Genomic DNA, 18,650 nt, shown 5'->3' on the forward strand with positions numbered 1-18,650 from the left:
TTCACACTCCCTATGGCACCAAAAGTTGGAGAACTCTCTTCAAGAAAGAGGAAGGAAAAGACTCCCTCCACAATCCCACATGAGGTCCACCAGTTCTACACTAAAGTTTATGAGGAGCACTATTATAAGATTATTAGCAAAAAGAAAGTGATACCAGAGGTGAAGTTCGTTTTGAAAGCTAACGAGTATCCAGAAATTCAGGAACAGATTCGAAGCAGGGGTTGGGAAGTTCTGGCCAACCCTGTAATTGAGGTTGGAGTCCTGAAGGTTAGAGAGTTTTATAAAAATTTGTGGATGACTGACAAGCACAAAAATGAGCATCCCGAGTTCAAGACTTGGCGCAATATAGTCCGAGGGAAAACTCTACAATTTGGAATGGAGAGAGTAAAGGAAATACTTCAGTAGCCCCCATCCAGAGATGACCTCACTCCTACACTAGGAGATCAAAGCTGATTAGAGATTGGATCAAGTCCTTAAGGATATATGCTTACCTGGAGCACAGTGGAGGAAGGATGCCAAAGGCCGGCTATACCAGCTGAGAAGGAACGATCTGAAGTCAGTTGCTAGATGATGGCTGGAGTTTATTCAGCGATCCATCCTCCCCACTAGTAACAGGTCCGAGGTTACTGTAGGCCGAGCCGTGATGATTCACTGCATCATGCTTCGCAATGAGGTGGAAGTTCATCATGTGATCCCTCTGGAAATATACAACATCATAGCAAAACCCTCTACCCTCTCTAGATTGGCCTTCTCTCACCTCATCTCCCGCTTATGTGAAGCTGCCAATGTCCAGATTGATAGAGATATGCTTATTGCAGTTGACAGACCAATCACTAAAATGGGTATGGAGTACACTCGGGAACTTGGACAAGCACCACCTCAAGCGCCGATTCTCCCTCCTCAGAAGGAGCATCTTGAAATACCTCAGGGACAAGATCTACCTCCACGCGAGTACTTCAGCTAACAGTATCCATCAGACAGCTGATATCTACTATGGATCAGCTGAAACAGGAGCATAAGAGCCAGTCCACCATCCTCCATAAGCTGACAGAGGAGCTGCAGAAGTAAGGGCATGAGCTGGAAGAACTTAGGCACTGGAGTGGATCCTCAGGGGGAAGTAACAACCACCAGGACTGAGGTGGTTGAGTTTCATTCTCCTTCCCTTATCTTATTTTCTATTTTTCAGTATTTCATTCTATTTTCTGTGTTCTATTCTAAGTTTGCATGATCACTAGTAGGATTTTCTTGCTTTTCAATTAGTTGTTTATTTTGGTACATTACGTTTATCTTAAAAAGATGTCTCATGTAATGTATTGCTCACTGAGCTTAAAGAAATATCAAAAGAAAAAGAAGTAGTAAAATGCATGAGATTTTGAATTTTATATATTGAGTTGTTCTAGTTACTTTGATGTGGTGGCATTATCTCTATTTTTGAATGTATAAATTAACTGTGCATATTTGATACTAGAATTAAGAATGTTGGTTCTTGAGGAACAGGAACTTAGAAAAGTATTATTGATTCTCTGAAATAAGAAAAAGATTGATTTTTGAAGCAAAATAAACAGAAAAAAGTAATAAAAAGAAAAATCAAAAGAAAAATGTCCAAGGCTTTGAGCATCAATGGTTAGGAGGGTCAAAACTGATCTAAAGCTCAAAAGAGTGGATTTCCCTAACCATATGCTTGTGGTGTGAAGGTGTCAAGTAACCCTTGAGACGGAACACCTAAAGTCGTGACCCATTGTTGTTACAGACTACGCCTAATGCTCTGAGCACCACTATCTGGGAGAAATAGAAAGAAAAATTAGAACTCAAGGAGTTCCCCAGTTAAGTGCTTGTGGTGTTCTTGTATCAAGTTAAGCTTGAAGACAAAACACTTAGAGTCACGGCTAGGCTCAAGGTGCAAAGCACCAAAGAAAAGAAAGAAAAAGCTGTGTTCAAGAATCAATTAGAGCCTAAAGAAGAGAATCTATGATACCATCCGAGTTTTAGATCTGAAGGATACCACTATTTCTGAGCTTCAAGGGATAGTGAGATACCGAAGCTATTCAGAGTTAGAGTATCATCAGCCCCACTCAGTAACTAGACCTGAGCTTAATTGACAACTCAAGTCTCAAGCATTTTCTCTTCTCAGTCCTATATTATTTTTGGTTGCTTGAGGACAAGCAACAGTTTAATTTTGGTGTTGTGATGCGTGAGCATCTTGTACCCTTTTCCCTTGATTTTTAAGTTATTTCTAGTTAGAATTTAATAAATTTTGCTATATTTTAGTGCAAATATCCTCTTTGAATGCTACTTTGAGTTGCTTTAGTATTTTTTTATGATTTCAGGTGAAATTTGGAGCAATTTGGTAGAGTTTTAAGCTGAAAAAGAGAAGATGGCAGCATCTCCCCTAGGTGCTAAACACCAGTTGGGCATTTAGCGCCAGCAAGACCACAATCCAGCATTGTTGCTACCCCCTCTAGGGCGCTAAGCGCCCATCTGGCGTTTAGCGCCAGGCCAGGTAGTCGGAATTTACTCTCTTTAGGCTTCTCAAGTGGATTTAGCATTTATTAGTTATTTTATATTTTCATTTTTTAATTTTTATTTATGAACAATATCTTTTAGTTTTAGGATTTATTATATTATTTTTTTTCCGAATCAAATTAGGTTAGTATAAAAGGGAAAAGATTCACCCTTTGTGAGGATCTTCTCTCTTCCGCACGTTTCACTTTTCAGAACCCTAGTTTTCTCTGTAAGTCATGAGCAACTAAACCTCCTTGGTTAAGGTTAGGAGCTCTTTTTATTTCTATGGATTAAGACTATTAATTTTCTATTTTAATTAATGTATTGATTCAATTTCAAGGATTGTTTTCGTTCTTAATCTTATGAATCTGGGTGGAATGAGAGTATGACCCTTAGAGAGTTATCTCGCTCGAACAACAACTTGAAAATAAAATTCTCCTAAATTGCTAATTACATGAACTAATTGGGATATGTGATATATAATCCTGTTAGCTTTGGATAATTAGAGTTTTTGTGGCCATACACTAGTTTTGTACTTAACCCTCTAATCGGAGCTAAGTGACTACGAGAGTGGTGGTTAATGAAGGTTAGAGGAGGCTAAATCACTAAGAGATTAGGGTTTAGTCATTTACAGTTTGCCATGAAATGAATCATGCATTGTTAAAATAGTTGGTAAGAACTTTTGATCTGAAAAAGTAAATATCTCCGAAACTTTAACTGTTTTCTCTCACTGTTTTACACCAAACCTTTTAATTGCTTTCTTTATTCTCTTATTTACTGCTTTATACGAATTACATCATCAAACAACCTTTTCTGTCTGCTTAACTAAGCCAATTGAATAACCATTGTTGCTCAGTCCAACAATCTTTGTGGGATCGACCCTCACTCACCTGAGGTATTTCTTGGATGACCCGGTGCACTTGCCGGTTAAGTTGTGCAAGTTCACAATTCGCGCACCACTAATCTACTCATTTTTTGCTTTAGCTCTAGTCTCCATAAGATATATGATAGAGGGTTTGTGCTCTTTGCACATATTTTTCAGTTCAGAAACTATCGTAGTCGCCCCGATACCACAGCAGTTCCAGCTGAGGATGATTATGGCTGAGGTGGGGGCATGGTTAGACCCGCCTCCTCTGCATTTTTGAACTCTCCCTGCTCAGCTATGATGATCACCCCTATTCCTTGTTCCTCTCCTCTTTTTCCTCTCTTCTTTCTCCTTGATTCCCGTTTTCCGTCACAATTGAAACCAATCAATTTTAGGTTCTCTTTATTGCTTCTTTGCCTCTTGAAGTTCACGTAGTCTTGTATTCCTCTGCTAAGAGCTACCTCCCAGTAGTTTTGTTCGCTGCCAATTAGGTTGCTGGGTTTTGATTCTTCCTCTTCATCATCTTAAACTAACTCCACATAATACGTTGCACCTCTCTCATCTTGGTAAGCATGCCTCTCTTTCTGTTTTATATGACTTCTCATCCAATTTTGTTCAAACTCTCTGACTTTTATCTTTTTAGTGCTAATGATTTTTGTCTCCTTAATTTTTGTAGCAACTCTTCTTTCTAGGCTTTTTTCATGTTTATTGTTTGCTTTGATCATCCTGCTTGTTTCTTGGGCTCCTTCTTTGTTGATTATATTTGCTGAACTTATTTTTTTGTGATCTCCTAATCACATCCTTGTATCTATATCACCTTCTTTAGCATTTGGGTTTTGATGGTTTTGTTGGTTCAGCTGGTCCGATTTCTTCTTTTTCCAATCTTTAGTGCTGTTGTGATTGGGCCTGATTCTAGGTGTCCAACTTGCTTTTCTAGGATTTTTTTCATTTTGTCCTCATTTGCCATTTTTCTTTCCAATTCTGCCCTTGCATTACTTTCTTATCTACTTTTCCTGATGGCTTCGACGAGATGGTAAGGTTAAGGCATATCTCTTCTATTCTCTTTTCTTGTTTAGTGGATTTGTATCCCCGACATCATGATCCGCTGCTCTGATCAAATGCTTTCTTTCTCTTTCCATCATGTTGTGTTAGGAAATTATTTAATTTTTTAATTTATTTGTGGGTAATACATATATTAATTATAATCACAAGCTACGTTATTTCAAATTAAATGACTTATATAATGATGATCTCATTTATTGTTATAAATACTAAATTGAATAAGTCATAATTATTTTTTATTTGGAATTAAATGAGAATAAAACCAGATATTATCTTTTGGACTTTAGATATATTATCTTTTGGACTTTAGATACTATTTTTATTTAGGCTTTAGGGTTTAATGGGTGCCATGTTCAAATATAAATAGTGTCTTCAGGGTTTCGGTCTCCAATATACTAAAGCTGCCTCAGCAACTCTTTTTCCATCAGAGAAGTTGTAATTCAGCCGCCCTATTAGGGATACAGAAGGTTTTGGTTTAGGAAGACTGAGATAACCCTTCCATCAATTTCTAATTTCTAATTTCTAATTTCAATCATGATTCATATTTATGAATTTAGGTACGCTTCTGCATTCAAGTACTTTATTTCTTAATGATTTAACATGGATAATCTTTGGGTTAAAGAATTTTGAGAAAATTCCAACAAAAAGTATCAGAGCCATCCATGACTAGATTATTAAGTAATAATTAATTCCATTGTTATTTGTTTTTACTTAATACTGGCATATTATATCAATATTTTTTAATTTGAATCAATTGATATGCATATATATTCGGTATGTATATTGTGTTTTGCTTTCCTGTTATGCGCCACTATCAGTGTTCCTCCATCTTTGATTATGTGAATGCACGCATTATATCATTGACATTGTAGTCTTCTGTATATGTAGCTTTCTTAATCCATTGCAAAATATTGGTAATTCCTTTATGTATTATTATTATTGTTGGTTAAAATCACTTATGTGCTATATATTGTGATTTCAAAATAAATAATAATGATACCAGTTTTTAAATTAATCTGTGTCTCGATCCCAAATATTGGAGTAATAGTAATGTTAATTCATAAAATTAAAAGAATTTAATTAATTTCTTGATCATGGATGTGCAACATCCATAGATTTATCATACTTACCATAAATTTTTTTGTATGCACTATGGTTTAATATGTGAATATAAATTCAGAATTTTTTGGGACATGAATTTGTTGCATAATTATAATCATGTTTTTTCTTTAAGGTCTGAAAAGACACAATTGAGAATTAATTCCTTTTGCAATTTAAATTTTTTTTATTATTACATAAGGAGACTAGTAATAATTTGGATTATTATACCCACCTAATTTATAAAGATTTAGTTTTCAAATAAATTAATTGAACATGATGCTGCAAAAGTAACTTCTTTTGTGAAAATTGATTTATTTAAAACAATAGAAATATGGTGATGTGTAATTTATGCGAATATTGGTTAGCCCAAAGGAAGGTCTATATTTGCTGAATTACATACACATATTAATGATAAAGATATATTTGGATAACTAATTAAGAATAAAGCAATGCTTATTAATTTTTGCGAACAATAATGGCCCAAAGGAAGTTAATTATTTGGCCAAATAATAAGCATTGCACACTTTTGTTTATTTTCTATTAATTATGCGGTCAATAGTCGGCCCAAAGGAAGGTTATTGTTTGGCCAATTAATAGAAAATATATGCGGTAATAAATAGGCTGCGAAGTTTAAGTTTTTATGTGTGCATTCAGTCGGTCCAAAGAAAGGCTTAATGTGTGATAGGAATTTTGATAATATTTGATTACTGCAATGAGAGTATCACTTACAGTTAATTTTTCTATCCAAAGATTGAAAATTAATGTTGTTCTAGATATCTCAATATGGATTTTTTTTTCATTATTTAACTAATATTTACTGCATGTTTTTCTTGTTCTAATTCAGAAACTATGGCTTCAACTATCAATGTTTCTGCACAAATTAGCAGTATTCCTATACTAAATGGTTCAAACTTTAGGGTTTGAAAGAATACCATGGAGATTGTCCTCGGTTGTATGGATCTGGATATAGCTCTTTGAGAGGAGAAACCCACTTCCACTCCAGAAAATCTCAATGAGGTTAAAATTGAGAAGTATGAGAGATCTAATCAAATAGCATTATGATCATGAAATGCTCAATTTTCGAGGCATTTTGGGGCTCAATTACTGAGGATAAAGATGCCAAATAGTTTCTAAAATATGTTAAAAAAATCTTTGCTAAGAATGAAAAGGCAGAGGCAAGTAGCCTTTTGAGCAAGCTTATCTCCATAAGGTATAAAGGTAAAGGGAACATAAGGGATTACATTATGAAAATGTCTCATCTTGCTTTTAAATTGAAAGCACTAAAGTTAGAGTTATTTAAATATTTACTCGTTCATTTTATTTTAATCTCCCTTTCTGCATACTTTGGGCAATTCAAAGTGAGTTATAACACTCTGAAGGACACTTGGTCCCTAAATGAGCTTATATCTCACTATGTACAAGAAGAAGAGAGGTTGCAGCAAGATAAGACTGAAAGTGCTCACATGGTTTCATCTGCTCAGTATAAAAGAAAGCGTGATACTACTGCGGATGTATCTTCTCAACAGAAAAAGGCTAAGAAATAGGATAAAGCTTCAACCTATTTCTTCTATATGAAGGTGGGACATATGAAGAAGGATTGTACCAAATATGCCACTTGGCATGTAAAGAAGGGTATAATTCTTACTTTCGTTTGTTATGAGGCTAGTTTAAGTTATGCACTTGTTGATACTTGGTGGGTAGATTGTGCTATTACTACTCATGTAAGTGTTACTATGCAGGATTGCCTGTGGAGCCGACCACCAAGTGATGTTGAAAGATACATCTATGTGGCAGATGGCAATATAGTTGCAGTAGAAGCTATAGGAACCTTTAAATTATATTCCATGGGTGAATTTTAATTGGATTTTTATTTGAGACATTTTATATTCCGTCATTTAGATGAAATTTAGTTTCTGTTTCTCGTTTGGACAAATCAGATTATTTTTGTTCGTTCGGAAATAATAAAGTTAGTCTCTTTTATAATTCGAATAATATTTGCTCTGGTCGTTTGATGGATAATCTATATAGGCTTGATTTGAATTTCTATAATAATGAAATACTGCAACCAGGTACAAAACGAAAACTAAATGAGAATTCGACATCATTATGGCACAAACGCCTATATCATATCTCTAAACAGAGAATTCAGAGGCTCGTATCGAATTGGATTCTTGGACCTCTAAATTTGGAGGACTTTGAAGTCTGCATTGAGTGCATAAAGGGGAAAAGGACAAACGAAAAAAATTAGGTGTTGAGAGGGCTAAAGATGTCTTAGAACTGATACATACCGATATATGTGGCCCATTTTCTACTGTCTCTCGGAATCGACAATGGTATTTTATTATGTTCATAGATGATTACTCTCATTATGGGTATCTATATTTAATTCATGAAAATTCCCAAGCCTTGGATGTTTTCAAGTCTTATAAAACTGGAGTTGAACTTCAACTTAGGAAGGAAATTAAAGCTGTCAAATCTAATCGTGGTGCTGAATACTACGAAAGATATGATGGTTCAGGTGAGCAACGTCCCGGATCTTTTGCACTTTTCCTAGAGGAGTGCGGTATTGTTCCGCAATGCACCATGCCAGGAAAACCTAGCATAAATGGTGTTATAGAACGAAGGAGTCAAACTCTTAAGGACATGGTGAGAAGTATGATTAGTCATTCTTTCTTGCCTGAATTACTCTAGAGAGAAGCTTTAAAAATCGCAGTGTACATCCTTAATAGAGTACCAAATAAAGCAGTTAACAAAACCCCTTATAAAATTTGGACTAGGAAAATGCCCAGCAAAAAGCATCTACACATTTGGGGATGTCCAGCTGAGGCGCAACCTTATAGGCCTCATGAAAGAAAATTGGACTCAAGAACAATTGGTTGCTATTTTGTTGGTTATGTTGAGCGTTCACGGGGTACAAATTTTACAATCCTGCATCAAGATCTATTTTTTGAAACGAAAAATGCAAAATTTCTTGAAATGTTGAGTTTGGGGGGAAGGAAATATTATGAATATTGCTTTTGATGAGGATTCTGTAACTGATAATAGTCAGGTCTTTGTACCTGTCATTGTTCAAGATACAGTTATAGTACAAGAGCACAATGAGAATCTCACTCAATCCCAACCCATACAGCAAGCTCAACAACCTCAAGAAGTATCATTAAGGAGATCCAACAGAGAAAGGAGAAGTGCAATTTTGGATGAATATGTAGTCTATCTCCAAGAACATGAGGATGGCATTGGTTTGACAGAAAATGATCTAATCATTTTTCATCAAGCCATGCAAAGTTCTAACTCTGAAAAGTGGATTGATGCCATGAAAGAAGAGATGAAGTCTATGAAAGACAATGATGTTTGGAACCTCGTAAAATTATCTAAATGTGTGAAACCAATTGGTTGTAAATAGATATCTAAAACCAAAAGGGATTCTAAAGGTAATGTCGAGAGATATAAAGCTCGTCTAGTCGCTATAGACTTTACTCAAAAGGAAGGCATAGACTATAAAGAGACTTTCTCTCTGGTATCATCAAAAGACTCTTTTAGAACCATAATGGCACTAATAGCTCATTTTAACTTGGAGTTACATTAGATGGATGTGAAGACAGTATTTCTCAATGGTGACATTGATAAAACGATGTATATGGTACAACCAAAAAATTTTTCATCAGGTGATTCAAAATCTATTGTTTGTAAGTTAAAGAAATCCATTTATGGTCTCAAACAAGCTTTCCGTCAATGGTATCACAAGCTTCATCAAGTCATTACCTCATGATTTTGAGGTAAATATTATAGATGAATGTGTGTACCACAAGTTCAGTAGGAGTGTCGGGTAGATACTTGAGCAATCTAGGTATGGATAATTGGATAGCTGTTAAACGTGTAATGCGTTATCTGAATAGAACAAATGATTACATGCTTACTTATCGGAGATCAGAAAATTTGGAGATTATTGGGTACTCTGATTCCGATTTTATGGCATATGGTTACGAAACTTTGTCACTAAGCTTCGTATAATAGATGACATTGAAAGGCCATTGAAGATATTTTGTAACAATAAGTCAGCAGTACTATACTCCAACAACAATAAGGTAGCGTTTGTTTTGAGGTACTGAGACAGAGACTGAGAGACTAAGACTCAGTATCATGTTTGTTGGTTCAGAGACTGGTACTAAAATTTCTGTCTCTGTCCCCAAAATTTCAGTATTTCAGTACCTCCAAAAAGTAGGGACACAGGGGACTAAAATTTTTAGAGATAGAGACTGAAACTTTAATAACATTTTATACATAAAATACCTTCATTTCAATTAATTAATTCTAATTTTACCCTTTGTACAAATTAAAATTTCTGTCTCTCACTTTGCACCAAATAGAATACTGAGATTTATTTCAATATCTGTCTCTTAGTCTCTTTCTCTCAGTCTTAGTCTTTTTGTCTCTGTCTCTCCACCAAACGCTATCTAAGAGCTTGACAAAATCGAAGCATATAGACATCAAGTTCTTAGTTGTCAAGGAGAAAGTTTATGAAAAACAGATTTTCATAGAACATATAGAGACATAGTATATGCTAGCAGATCCATTAACCAAGGGATTGATTCCTAAAGTCTTTCATGAGCACAATGCTCGGATGGGTGTCAATATTTATGATGCCTTGGTTTAGTGGGAGTTTATTTTATGCTATATGTCCTATGACAGATATTGAATTATCTTTCTGCAGAATTAAGTTGATGGTTGATTTCATGTTATTTGCAACGTTTACTTTGCAATGTTTGTTTTGTGTTTGATCTCAATAAAGTTTTAAAGTTAGACTAGCTAGAAATAGACATGCATGAGATTACATGGCATATAATTTCCATATTACACATCCAAATTTGATCTATGTCGTTAAGTATATTAGAATGATGATTATCGTTGTTCAGCCACGATGTTAATATGATAAAAATTGCAATGATTTCATGTCTAATATATGAGACGTGTAACACCCTACCATACAGAGTCTTATGCTTAAGTCATAATTCAGAGATGGCAAGGTATTACGACCTCTAAAACAAAAATTTAGTACGTATAGTAGTATGAATGATAGATTATAGCTAGGAGCCTTTGTAGAAAGAGGGTAAACAAAAACCGTAACTCGAAAGCGCAACACTCCGATCGATAACGTAACGAACAGGGATAAGCTAACGCGAGATTATATATATACAAGGGAGTGTCAAAAACAGGAATATCAAGACTCAAAATCCGATTGCGAAGATAACCGGTCCGAGCATAGTAATATATACATATAATAAAATAAGGAAACCCCAAAGGAAACCTAAAGGGACACAAAAACAGAGAACCAATTCTCCAAAAATCTCCCATAAGAGGACTCATCACAGTTTGTATTGTTTAATGGAGATAAAAGTATCTAAACAAGATATATAAACCAAAACAGAGTCCCGAGAACAAGAATCTTCGATAATCCAGAAGTCTCCAGCATGCCTCAGCGAGAAACCTCACGTCCTGCATCTGAAAACCACAAAATCCGCATGGGTAGAATAGCTGGGCATTTGGTGTAGCACATTGACGCGCCCGCGCACACCACGCGCACGCGTAGATGGTGCTTTCTCGAAGAACGGCGCGTACGCACCAACTGTGCCTACGCGCGGAGGGTCCTTCTGCTAAAAATTTTCTAAGTTAAAAGTTGCAGAATTTACAGATTCAACCCCCAATCTTCCGACGGACATAATTTTCTCATTTTAAATCGTTTTTCACCCGTTCTTCGAACGGCATGGACATCCCAGATCCAATTTCATTTTTAAACAAATTTCGCACAAAACAGAGATCCGTAGTCCAAGTTATGTCCTGTCAAAGTATGCCCAAAAACCATATTTTCATACAAAACCACAAAGTGCCATTTTCAAAACAAGCCACTTTCAACTCTTTTCAAAATCAATCAAAACATGCCAATTTCATCCCTTTTCTTTGAAATCAATCAAAATGTACCAAAATCAATATCAAGCCATCCTCAACTCACACATTGACACTTTACCAAAATTCCCAAAACCACATCTAACCATTTTAACACTTCTCAATCAAATGGCTAAAGGACAAACACAATATCATATCATACATCCTTCCTCATCCCAATTTCCAATAATACCATTTACAATCAACCATCATTATACATAATCATCATCATACTCACCATCAACATGGTACCACCCACCAATTCAACCTTAATCATTCATCAAGCATATATTACAACATGCATTTTCTCATACATCACACAACCAAGGCATCAATATCCATAATCATATATATGGTTACATCATATATCTCAACCAATCAACAACATCATCAATTCAATGCCTATATTAGAGCCTCTAGCCTAAGTATTTCCTACCACATTACATATTAGATACGAGAAACCGAAACCATACCTTAGCCGATTTTCCAAGCTCAATCGGAGCACTTCTAAACCACTTGTCCACAAGCTCTCAAGGTCTCAACACCTCCAAGAATAGATTTTATCACACAAAACCCTCTCCCAAGCTTTTCAAAATCACCAATCAAGCTCCAATATTCACATATACACAACCTAAGCCACAATCATCATACCCATACACAACATCTCAATACCCAACATCATAGAACAACAAATTATACTAGGGTTGAGAATCTTACCACACCCAAGGTCCAAGGAGACAAGATTAACCTTTTCCTTCAAGAGAGTTGGGTCCTATAACATCAAAGAGCCCAAAATCTCAACATTTCATCCATAAAACTCGAAACAAGGCTGGAAATTCAAAGAGTAAAACGTGGCTTACCTTAAGATTGATTGTATGTATTTTGTAGAGCTCTCCGCGGTGAATGCATGGCCACAAATGGTGCGACGATCGGAGCTCTAGATCAAAAGTTATGGTGGTTTGAAGATCAACCAAGGGAGAGAACTTGAGAGAGTGTTCTCCCCCCCCCCCTCCATATCAATTTCAGCGTGAATTAGAGTATTGTGAGGAGAGAGAGTGCTGAAAACTAGGGTTTTGGTTTAGTTTAGTTGGGCTAAGGGCCCACTTTGGGTCCGGTTGGCCCGGTTTGGCCCGTTCGGTCTAATCTTGGTCCGTTTTCTATAAAATTGGTACCGAAATTCTCGTCTCAAACTCCTCTATCACATTTAGCCATAAGAATAAAATTTTTGGCTTTCTAGAATAAATTCTCATTTATGGGTTAATTAGCCGTTAATTAACCGGGTCTTACATCCTACCCACCTAATTGGAAATTTTGCCCACAAAATTCGAATTCAATTACCTGAGAATAAGTGCGGATAATTCGTTCGCATCTCTGACTCAAGTTCCCAAGTGTGTTCCTCAACACCGCCTCGACTCCAAGCCACTTTGACTAATGAAACCTCTTTTTCACGCAACCGTTTGATACTAGTATCGTCAATTCTAACTGGAGCCACTGGAAGCGTTAAATCTTCCCTTAACTGAACCGATTCAGGTTCTGACACATGGCTAGCATTAGGAGTGTACTTCCGAAGCTGTGACACGTGAAACACGTCGTGCAGGTTCGAAAGATGCGGTGGTAGAGCCATCCGATATGCTACCGGTCCAATCCTCTCCAGGATCTGAAATGGACCAATGTATCGAGGATTCAACTTCTTTGCTTTAATCGCCCTACCTACTCCTGTGGTTGGAGTAACCTTCAGGAAAACATGATCTCCTTCTTCAAATTCCAAGGGCTTCCGCCTCTGATCGGCGTAACTCTTCTGGCGACTCTGCGCCGTAAGCATCCTATCTCGGATTTTCTTGACTTATTCAGTGGTCTCAGCTATCATCTCCGGCCCCAACAAGCCCTTCTCCCCAGCTTCATACCAACATAGCGGAGATTGACATTTCCTACCATACAAAGCCTCATACGGAGCCATTCCGATACTCGCATGGTAACTATTATTGTATGCAAACTCCACTAAAGACATATACCGATCCCAACTCACCGGTTGGTCCAAAACACAAGCTCTCAATATATCCTCTAGTGTTTGGATCGTCCTTTCGGATTGACCATCTGTTTGGGGATGGTACGCTGTACTCAAGCTTAATCGGGTTCCAAAAGCTTTCTGAAATGCACCCCAGAACCTCGAAGTGAAACGAGGATCTCTATCAGAGATTATAGTAGCAGGTACACCATGGAGCCTCACAATCTCCTTTATGTATAACCGTGCTAGATCCTCAAGGGTGTAAGTCATCCGAATGGGCAAAAAGTGAGCTGACTTCATCAGTCGGTCCACAATCACCCAGATAGCATCAAAACCAGTCCTAGTCCTTGGCAATCCCGACACAAAGTCCATTGCAATACTTTTCCATTTCCATTGGGGAACCTCTAAGGGTTGCAACATCCCGGAAGGTCTTTGATGTTCAATCTTTACCTTTTGGAAAGTTAAGCACTTTGAAACATATTCCGCCACATCATTCTTCATACCTGGCCACCAAAATATCTCCTTTAAATCATGGTACATCTTAGTACTTCTCGGGTGAATGGAGAATCCGCTTTTGTGTGCCTCCTTTAAGATATCTTGCCTCAAAGTGTCAACATCCGGCACAATGATCCTACCCTTGAATCTTCATAACCCATCTTTTTCTTCCGACACTCTCCACTGTTTTCCTTGCTCGATGGCCGGTAACACCTTCCATAACGCTTCATCATATTCATGAGTCTTTAGGAGTTCGGACTTAAAGTCACTCGAGATTTCTAATCGGCTCAAACACAAGGTTCTAGATACTTCTCGAGCACCAATTTTTTGACTCTCGAACCCCTTGAGCAACTTCTCCTCTTGAAGCATCATCCAAGCCGCATATAACGACTTCCGACTTAACGCATCCGCCACTGCATTTGCCTTTCCCGGATGGTAATTCAACTCAAAGTCGTAGTCCTTCAATAATTCCATCCACCTTCTCTGCCTCATATTAAGCTCTTTCTGATCAAAGAGATATTTCAAGCTCTTGTGATCGGAGAAGACTTGGAACTTAACCCCATAGAGATAATGCCTCTACACCTTCAAGGCAAACACAACTACAGCGAGTTCCAAATCGTGCATAGGGTAACTAACTTCGTGAGGTCTCAATTGTCGTGAGGCATACGCCACCACATTATGATGCTGCATCAACACGCATCTTAGACCCTTTAACGAGGCATCACAGTACACCTCAAAAGGCTCGTTCGGCTCAGGTAACACTAACACAGGTGCAGTGGTCAACTTTTTCTTCAATGCCTGAAAGCTCTCCTCGCAATCAGGAGTCCAAACAAACAGAGTGTCTTTGCGGGTTAACTTTGTCAACGGCAAAGCTAATTGCGAAAATCCTTTGATGAACCTTCGGTAATAGCCAGCTAAACCCAGAAAACTTCTTATCTCCGTTATTGTGGTAGGTTGCCTCCAATCCATCACAGCTTCCACCTTAGTTGGATCTACGGCTATTTCCTTCTTACTCACCACGTACCCAAAAACTTCACCTCACTCTTCCAGAACTCACACTTAGACAGTTTCGCATAGAGTTTCTTCTCCCTTAAAATTCGCAACACGGTCCGTAAGTGTTCCACATGCTCCTCTTCAGTCTTGGAGTAAATTAGTATGTCGTCAATGAAGACAACAACGAATTTATCCAGAAACGGACGGAACACTCTATTCATGTAATCCATAAATACTGCAGGAGCGTTCATCAACCCAAAAGACATTACAGTGTACTCGCAATGACCATAACGAGTCCTGAAAGCGGTCTTAGGGATATCCTCACCCCTCACCCTTATCTGGTGATAACCGGATCGCAAATCGATCTTGGAGAAAACCCCAGCTCCTTGTAACTGATCCATGAGATCATCAATTCTCGGCAATGGGTACTTATTCTTTATGGTGACCTTGTTCAGCTGCCTGTAATCCACATAGAGCCGCATACTTCCATCTTTCTTCTTTACCAGTGACACTGGAGCACCCCACGGGGAAACACTTGGTCGGATAAAGTTCTTACCCAACAATTCCTCTAATTGGGACTTTAGCTCGGCCATCTCTAACGGTGACATTCTATAAGGAGAACTTGAGATTGGTCCCGCCCCAGGCACCAACTCAATAGCAAACTCGACCTCTCGGTTAGGTGGAAATTCCTCAATATCATCGGAAAACACTTCCGGAAACTCACACGCTACCGGAATTTGATCCAACCTTTGATCATCACCCGAAACACCAGGCACCAGCGGTTAACAACAGGATACCCTGACATTCGATTCTAGAACAGTTCACCATCATCGAATTCGAGTAATAATTATTCACCACGACCGGCCCGTCTGTATCTTCCGGCATAAAGTACACCAACTTTGTAGAACAATCAAGCAGGACATGGTTCTCAGATAACCAGTCCAATCCTAAGATAAGATCAAGACCGATCATCGGTAAGCAGATTAAATTATGGACAAAATCACGCTGCTTGAACCTAAACGAAACTTTCGGGCATCCTAGCCTAGTTACCATGGCTTCATGGGTAGCGTTATACACTTTTAGGTCATATCCTAAGCAGTGGCGGAGCTTGAACCAAAATTTTGGGGGGGCCGGAAATTTAACATAAAAATCTAATAATAATATTTATATCAAAATAAAATTTATAAATATAATTATTCTTTAAGTTTGTTACTAATAAGATAATAAATAAATAATTCTACAGATAAAAAATATAAAATAGTTTATAATGGTACTCTTCGAGTTTTTAATAACTTAAAATCTTCAATAATTGAGTCAGAACTAAACTTTTCAGCAATTTCTTTCTCAATGTAAATAACCAAACTATCCGCAAGAAAGTCGTCCTCCATCTTATTTCTTAACCTTGTCTTTATTATTTTCATTGCTGAAAATGATCGCTCTGTAGTAGCTGTAGAAACTGGAAGAGTTAATATCAGACGAATCAATCTATCAATCAAGTAATACACTTTTGACTTTTTTGTTTCTGCTAAACATCTACACAGTTCATGAATAGTTGACAAATTTTTCATTTTTGGATGCTGACGAACATCAAGAATAAAATGCTGAAACTGAAAAGGCAAATTAATCTTCTCTTGTTCAGTAAAGTCTTCGGGATAGTAGCTATCAACAAGAGTAGAAATCTTAGCAATGTCAAAATTTTTGTAAGCATCCTTAGGCATGAGAGTAGAGCTCAGATTTAGTAGATCCATTGCTTGATCATTAAATCTGCTATTTAACTTTTGTAATTGCTTATCAATTGTGACTAAAAATATCTCCACTCTAAAATAATGCTCAACTGTAATATGATCTTTTTGGTGACGCGAGCGTCCTTGCCTTGCAACATAAGAAGCAGTTAAATCAAGAATTAGAATATCATGTTGCTCACAAAATGATTTCACATTTTTTAATAATTCCTCCCATCTGTCATCTCTCATGCTTTGGATAAGTGTTTTTGTAGAATGAACTAGTTGCACAGCATTAACTATGTCTTGAGACTGCTTTTGTAAAGCTTGACAAAGAATATCAGTTATTCCCATCATATCTTTCATCAAATGCAAGATCAATACAAACTCAAATGAGGTCAGGGTATTGTAAGCACTATCTGCATCACCACACTGAGAATAAGTTGATCCATCAACAATAATCTTTTGTAAAACAGTCAACGTTGCACCATACATATTTATCAAACTGCAAACAGAAGAGAAATGAGAACTCTATCGAGTATCACCTGCTCGTTTCAAAGTACCAATTTGATTTTCCCCTTTACCAGTTTCAAGTTCATCAATCTCTAATAAATGGACAATTTCATCTGTCTTGGCAGCATGTAACTCATCATGTCGCTTACTAGAAGAACAAATGATGTTGATGATAAAAGTCAATTTTGAAAAAACTGATGCACAGGAATAACTTCTCTTGATGCAGCAACTAATGCAAGTTGTAATCGGTGAGCAAAACAGTGGATATAATAAGCATAAGGACAATATTTTAAGAATAATGCTTGTAACCCATTCCATTCTCCTCTCATGTTGCTGGCGCCATCATATCCTTGACCACGAATATTAGAGACATCAAGACCATGTCGAGAAAGGATGCCGCACAATTCTTGTTTTAGAGTTAATGATGTAGTATCTTTGACATGTACAAGATCAAGAAAACGCTCTTGAATAAAACCATGTATATCAACAAATCTCAAAACAAGTGCCATTTGTTCTCTTTTGGATTCATCACGAGCTTCATCTACTACAATGCAAAATTTGGAATCTCCAATTTCTTCACAAATATGCTTTCTCACCTTGTTTGAGAGTATATGCAAGATTTCTTTTTGAATTTGATGTGAAGTATATTTAGCATTATATGGAGCATTTTCTAACACAGTTCTTGCAACTTCATCATTGTAAGATGCTATGAGTTTTATCATTTCAAGAAAATTACCTCGATTTTTTTATTCTGGAGTCTCATCATGGCCTCTGAAAGCACAAGCTTGAAATGTAAGCCAACGAGTTGCATCAATGGAGGATTTTAGACACAATCGATTCTTTTGAATTTCCTCAAAAGTATGATCTTCAATTACATTTTGGATGTGACTTGCCTGATTCAATAAATCTAGACATGCTCCAACTGCATTATTGTGTGGTGAGCAAGGATCTCCAATATGTTTAAGAAAAGCACAATTCTTTCCATCATTAACTTTTTTCCAATTTCTAAACCCTTTACTAATAAAAATATCTGACCCATTACGTCCACTGGGTTTTTTGCTAACCAAATAACAAAATAAACAATATGCAGCATCTTCAGAAGGTGAATACTCTAACCATGAAGGAAAAATACCAAACCAAGCATATTGAAATCGTCTTGGATGCTTCGTACTAGATAGAGGATAATTGTCAAGATGCTTTTGATATGGACCCCATTTAAGATAAGCTTGTCTAACCTCATCTCTCTGGTTTGGGTGATATTGCCAAATTTGAAGCCGTTTTCCAGGGTCTCGTTCCAAAGAATTAAGATCAAACTCATCAGATGCAACTCTTTGAACTTTTGAAGGTTGTATCTCACTTTCTTCGTGATTCATTATAGTAGAAGAACTATCTACAGGTATTGATATTGTAGAAGTTATATGTTTCCCTTCTTGAATATTAGCCTTCCTCTTAA

At 37.0% G+C, this 18,650-nt stretch overlaps 2 protein-coding genes across 2 annotated transcripts; both read right to left on the bottom strand.

The window, feature by feature from the left end:
- Positions 1 to 960: 960 nt before the first annotated feature.
- Positions 961 to 17,179, bottom strand: LOC112786935 (uncharacterized). Its single transcript, XM_029296632.1, has 2 exons — positions 16,238 to 17,179; positions 961 to 1,056 (listed from the first exon to the last, which is right to left on the bottom strand). The coding sequence occupies exons 1-2, from the start codon at positions 17,177 to 17,179 to the stop codon at positions 961 to 963; spliced, it is 1,038 nt and encodes a 345-aa protein (XP_029152465.1).
- Positions 17,180 to 17,215: 36 nt separating this feature from the next.
- Positions 17,216 to 17,919, bottom strand: LOC114926137 (uncharacterized). Its single transcript, XM_029296633.1, has 2 exons — positions 17,393 to 17,919; positions 17,216 to 17,345 (listed from the first exon to the last, which is right to left on the bottom strand). The coding sequence occupies exons 1-2, from the start codon at positions 17,917 to 17,919 to the stop codon at positions 17,216 to 17,218; spliced, it is 657 nt and encodes a 218-aa protein (XP_029152466.1).
- Between the last annotated feature and the right edge of the window lie 731 nt (positions 17,920 to 18,650).

The sequence above is a fragment of the Arachis hypogaea genome, chromosome 20, assembly GCF_003086295.3.
Source record: "Arachis hypogaea cultivar Tifrunner chromosome 20, arahy.Tifrunner.gnm2.J5K5, whole genome shotgun sequence".
NCBI classification, from domain to species: Eukaryota; Viridiplantae; Streptophyta; class Magnoliopsida; order Fabales; family Fabaceae; genus Arachis; species Arachis hypogaea.

Coding starts and splice junctions, on each gene's coding strand:
- LOC112786935 (XM_029296632.1), bottom strand. CDS start 17,179: ATGTATGGTGCAACGTTGACTGTTTTACAAAAGATTATTGTTGATGGA. Junction 1,057..16,237: donor AGTTATTAAAAACTCGAAGA/GTACCATTATAA, acceptor TTACTTCTGCAG/CTCCTCTGTCAGCTTATGGA.
- LOC114926137 (XM_029296633.1), bottom strand. CDS start 17,919: ATGATAAAACTCATAGCATCTTACAATGATGAAGTTGCAAGAACTGTG. Junction 17,346..17,392: donor GAAGTTATTCCTGTGCATCA/GTTTTTTCAAAA, acceptor TTGTTCTTCTAG/TAAGCGACATGATGAGTTAC.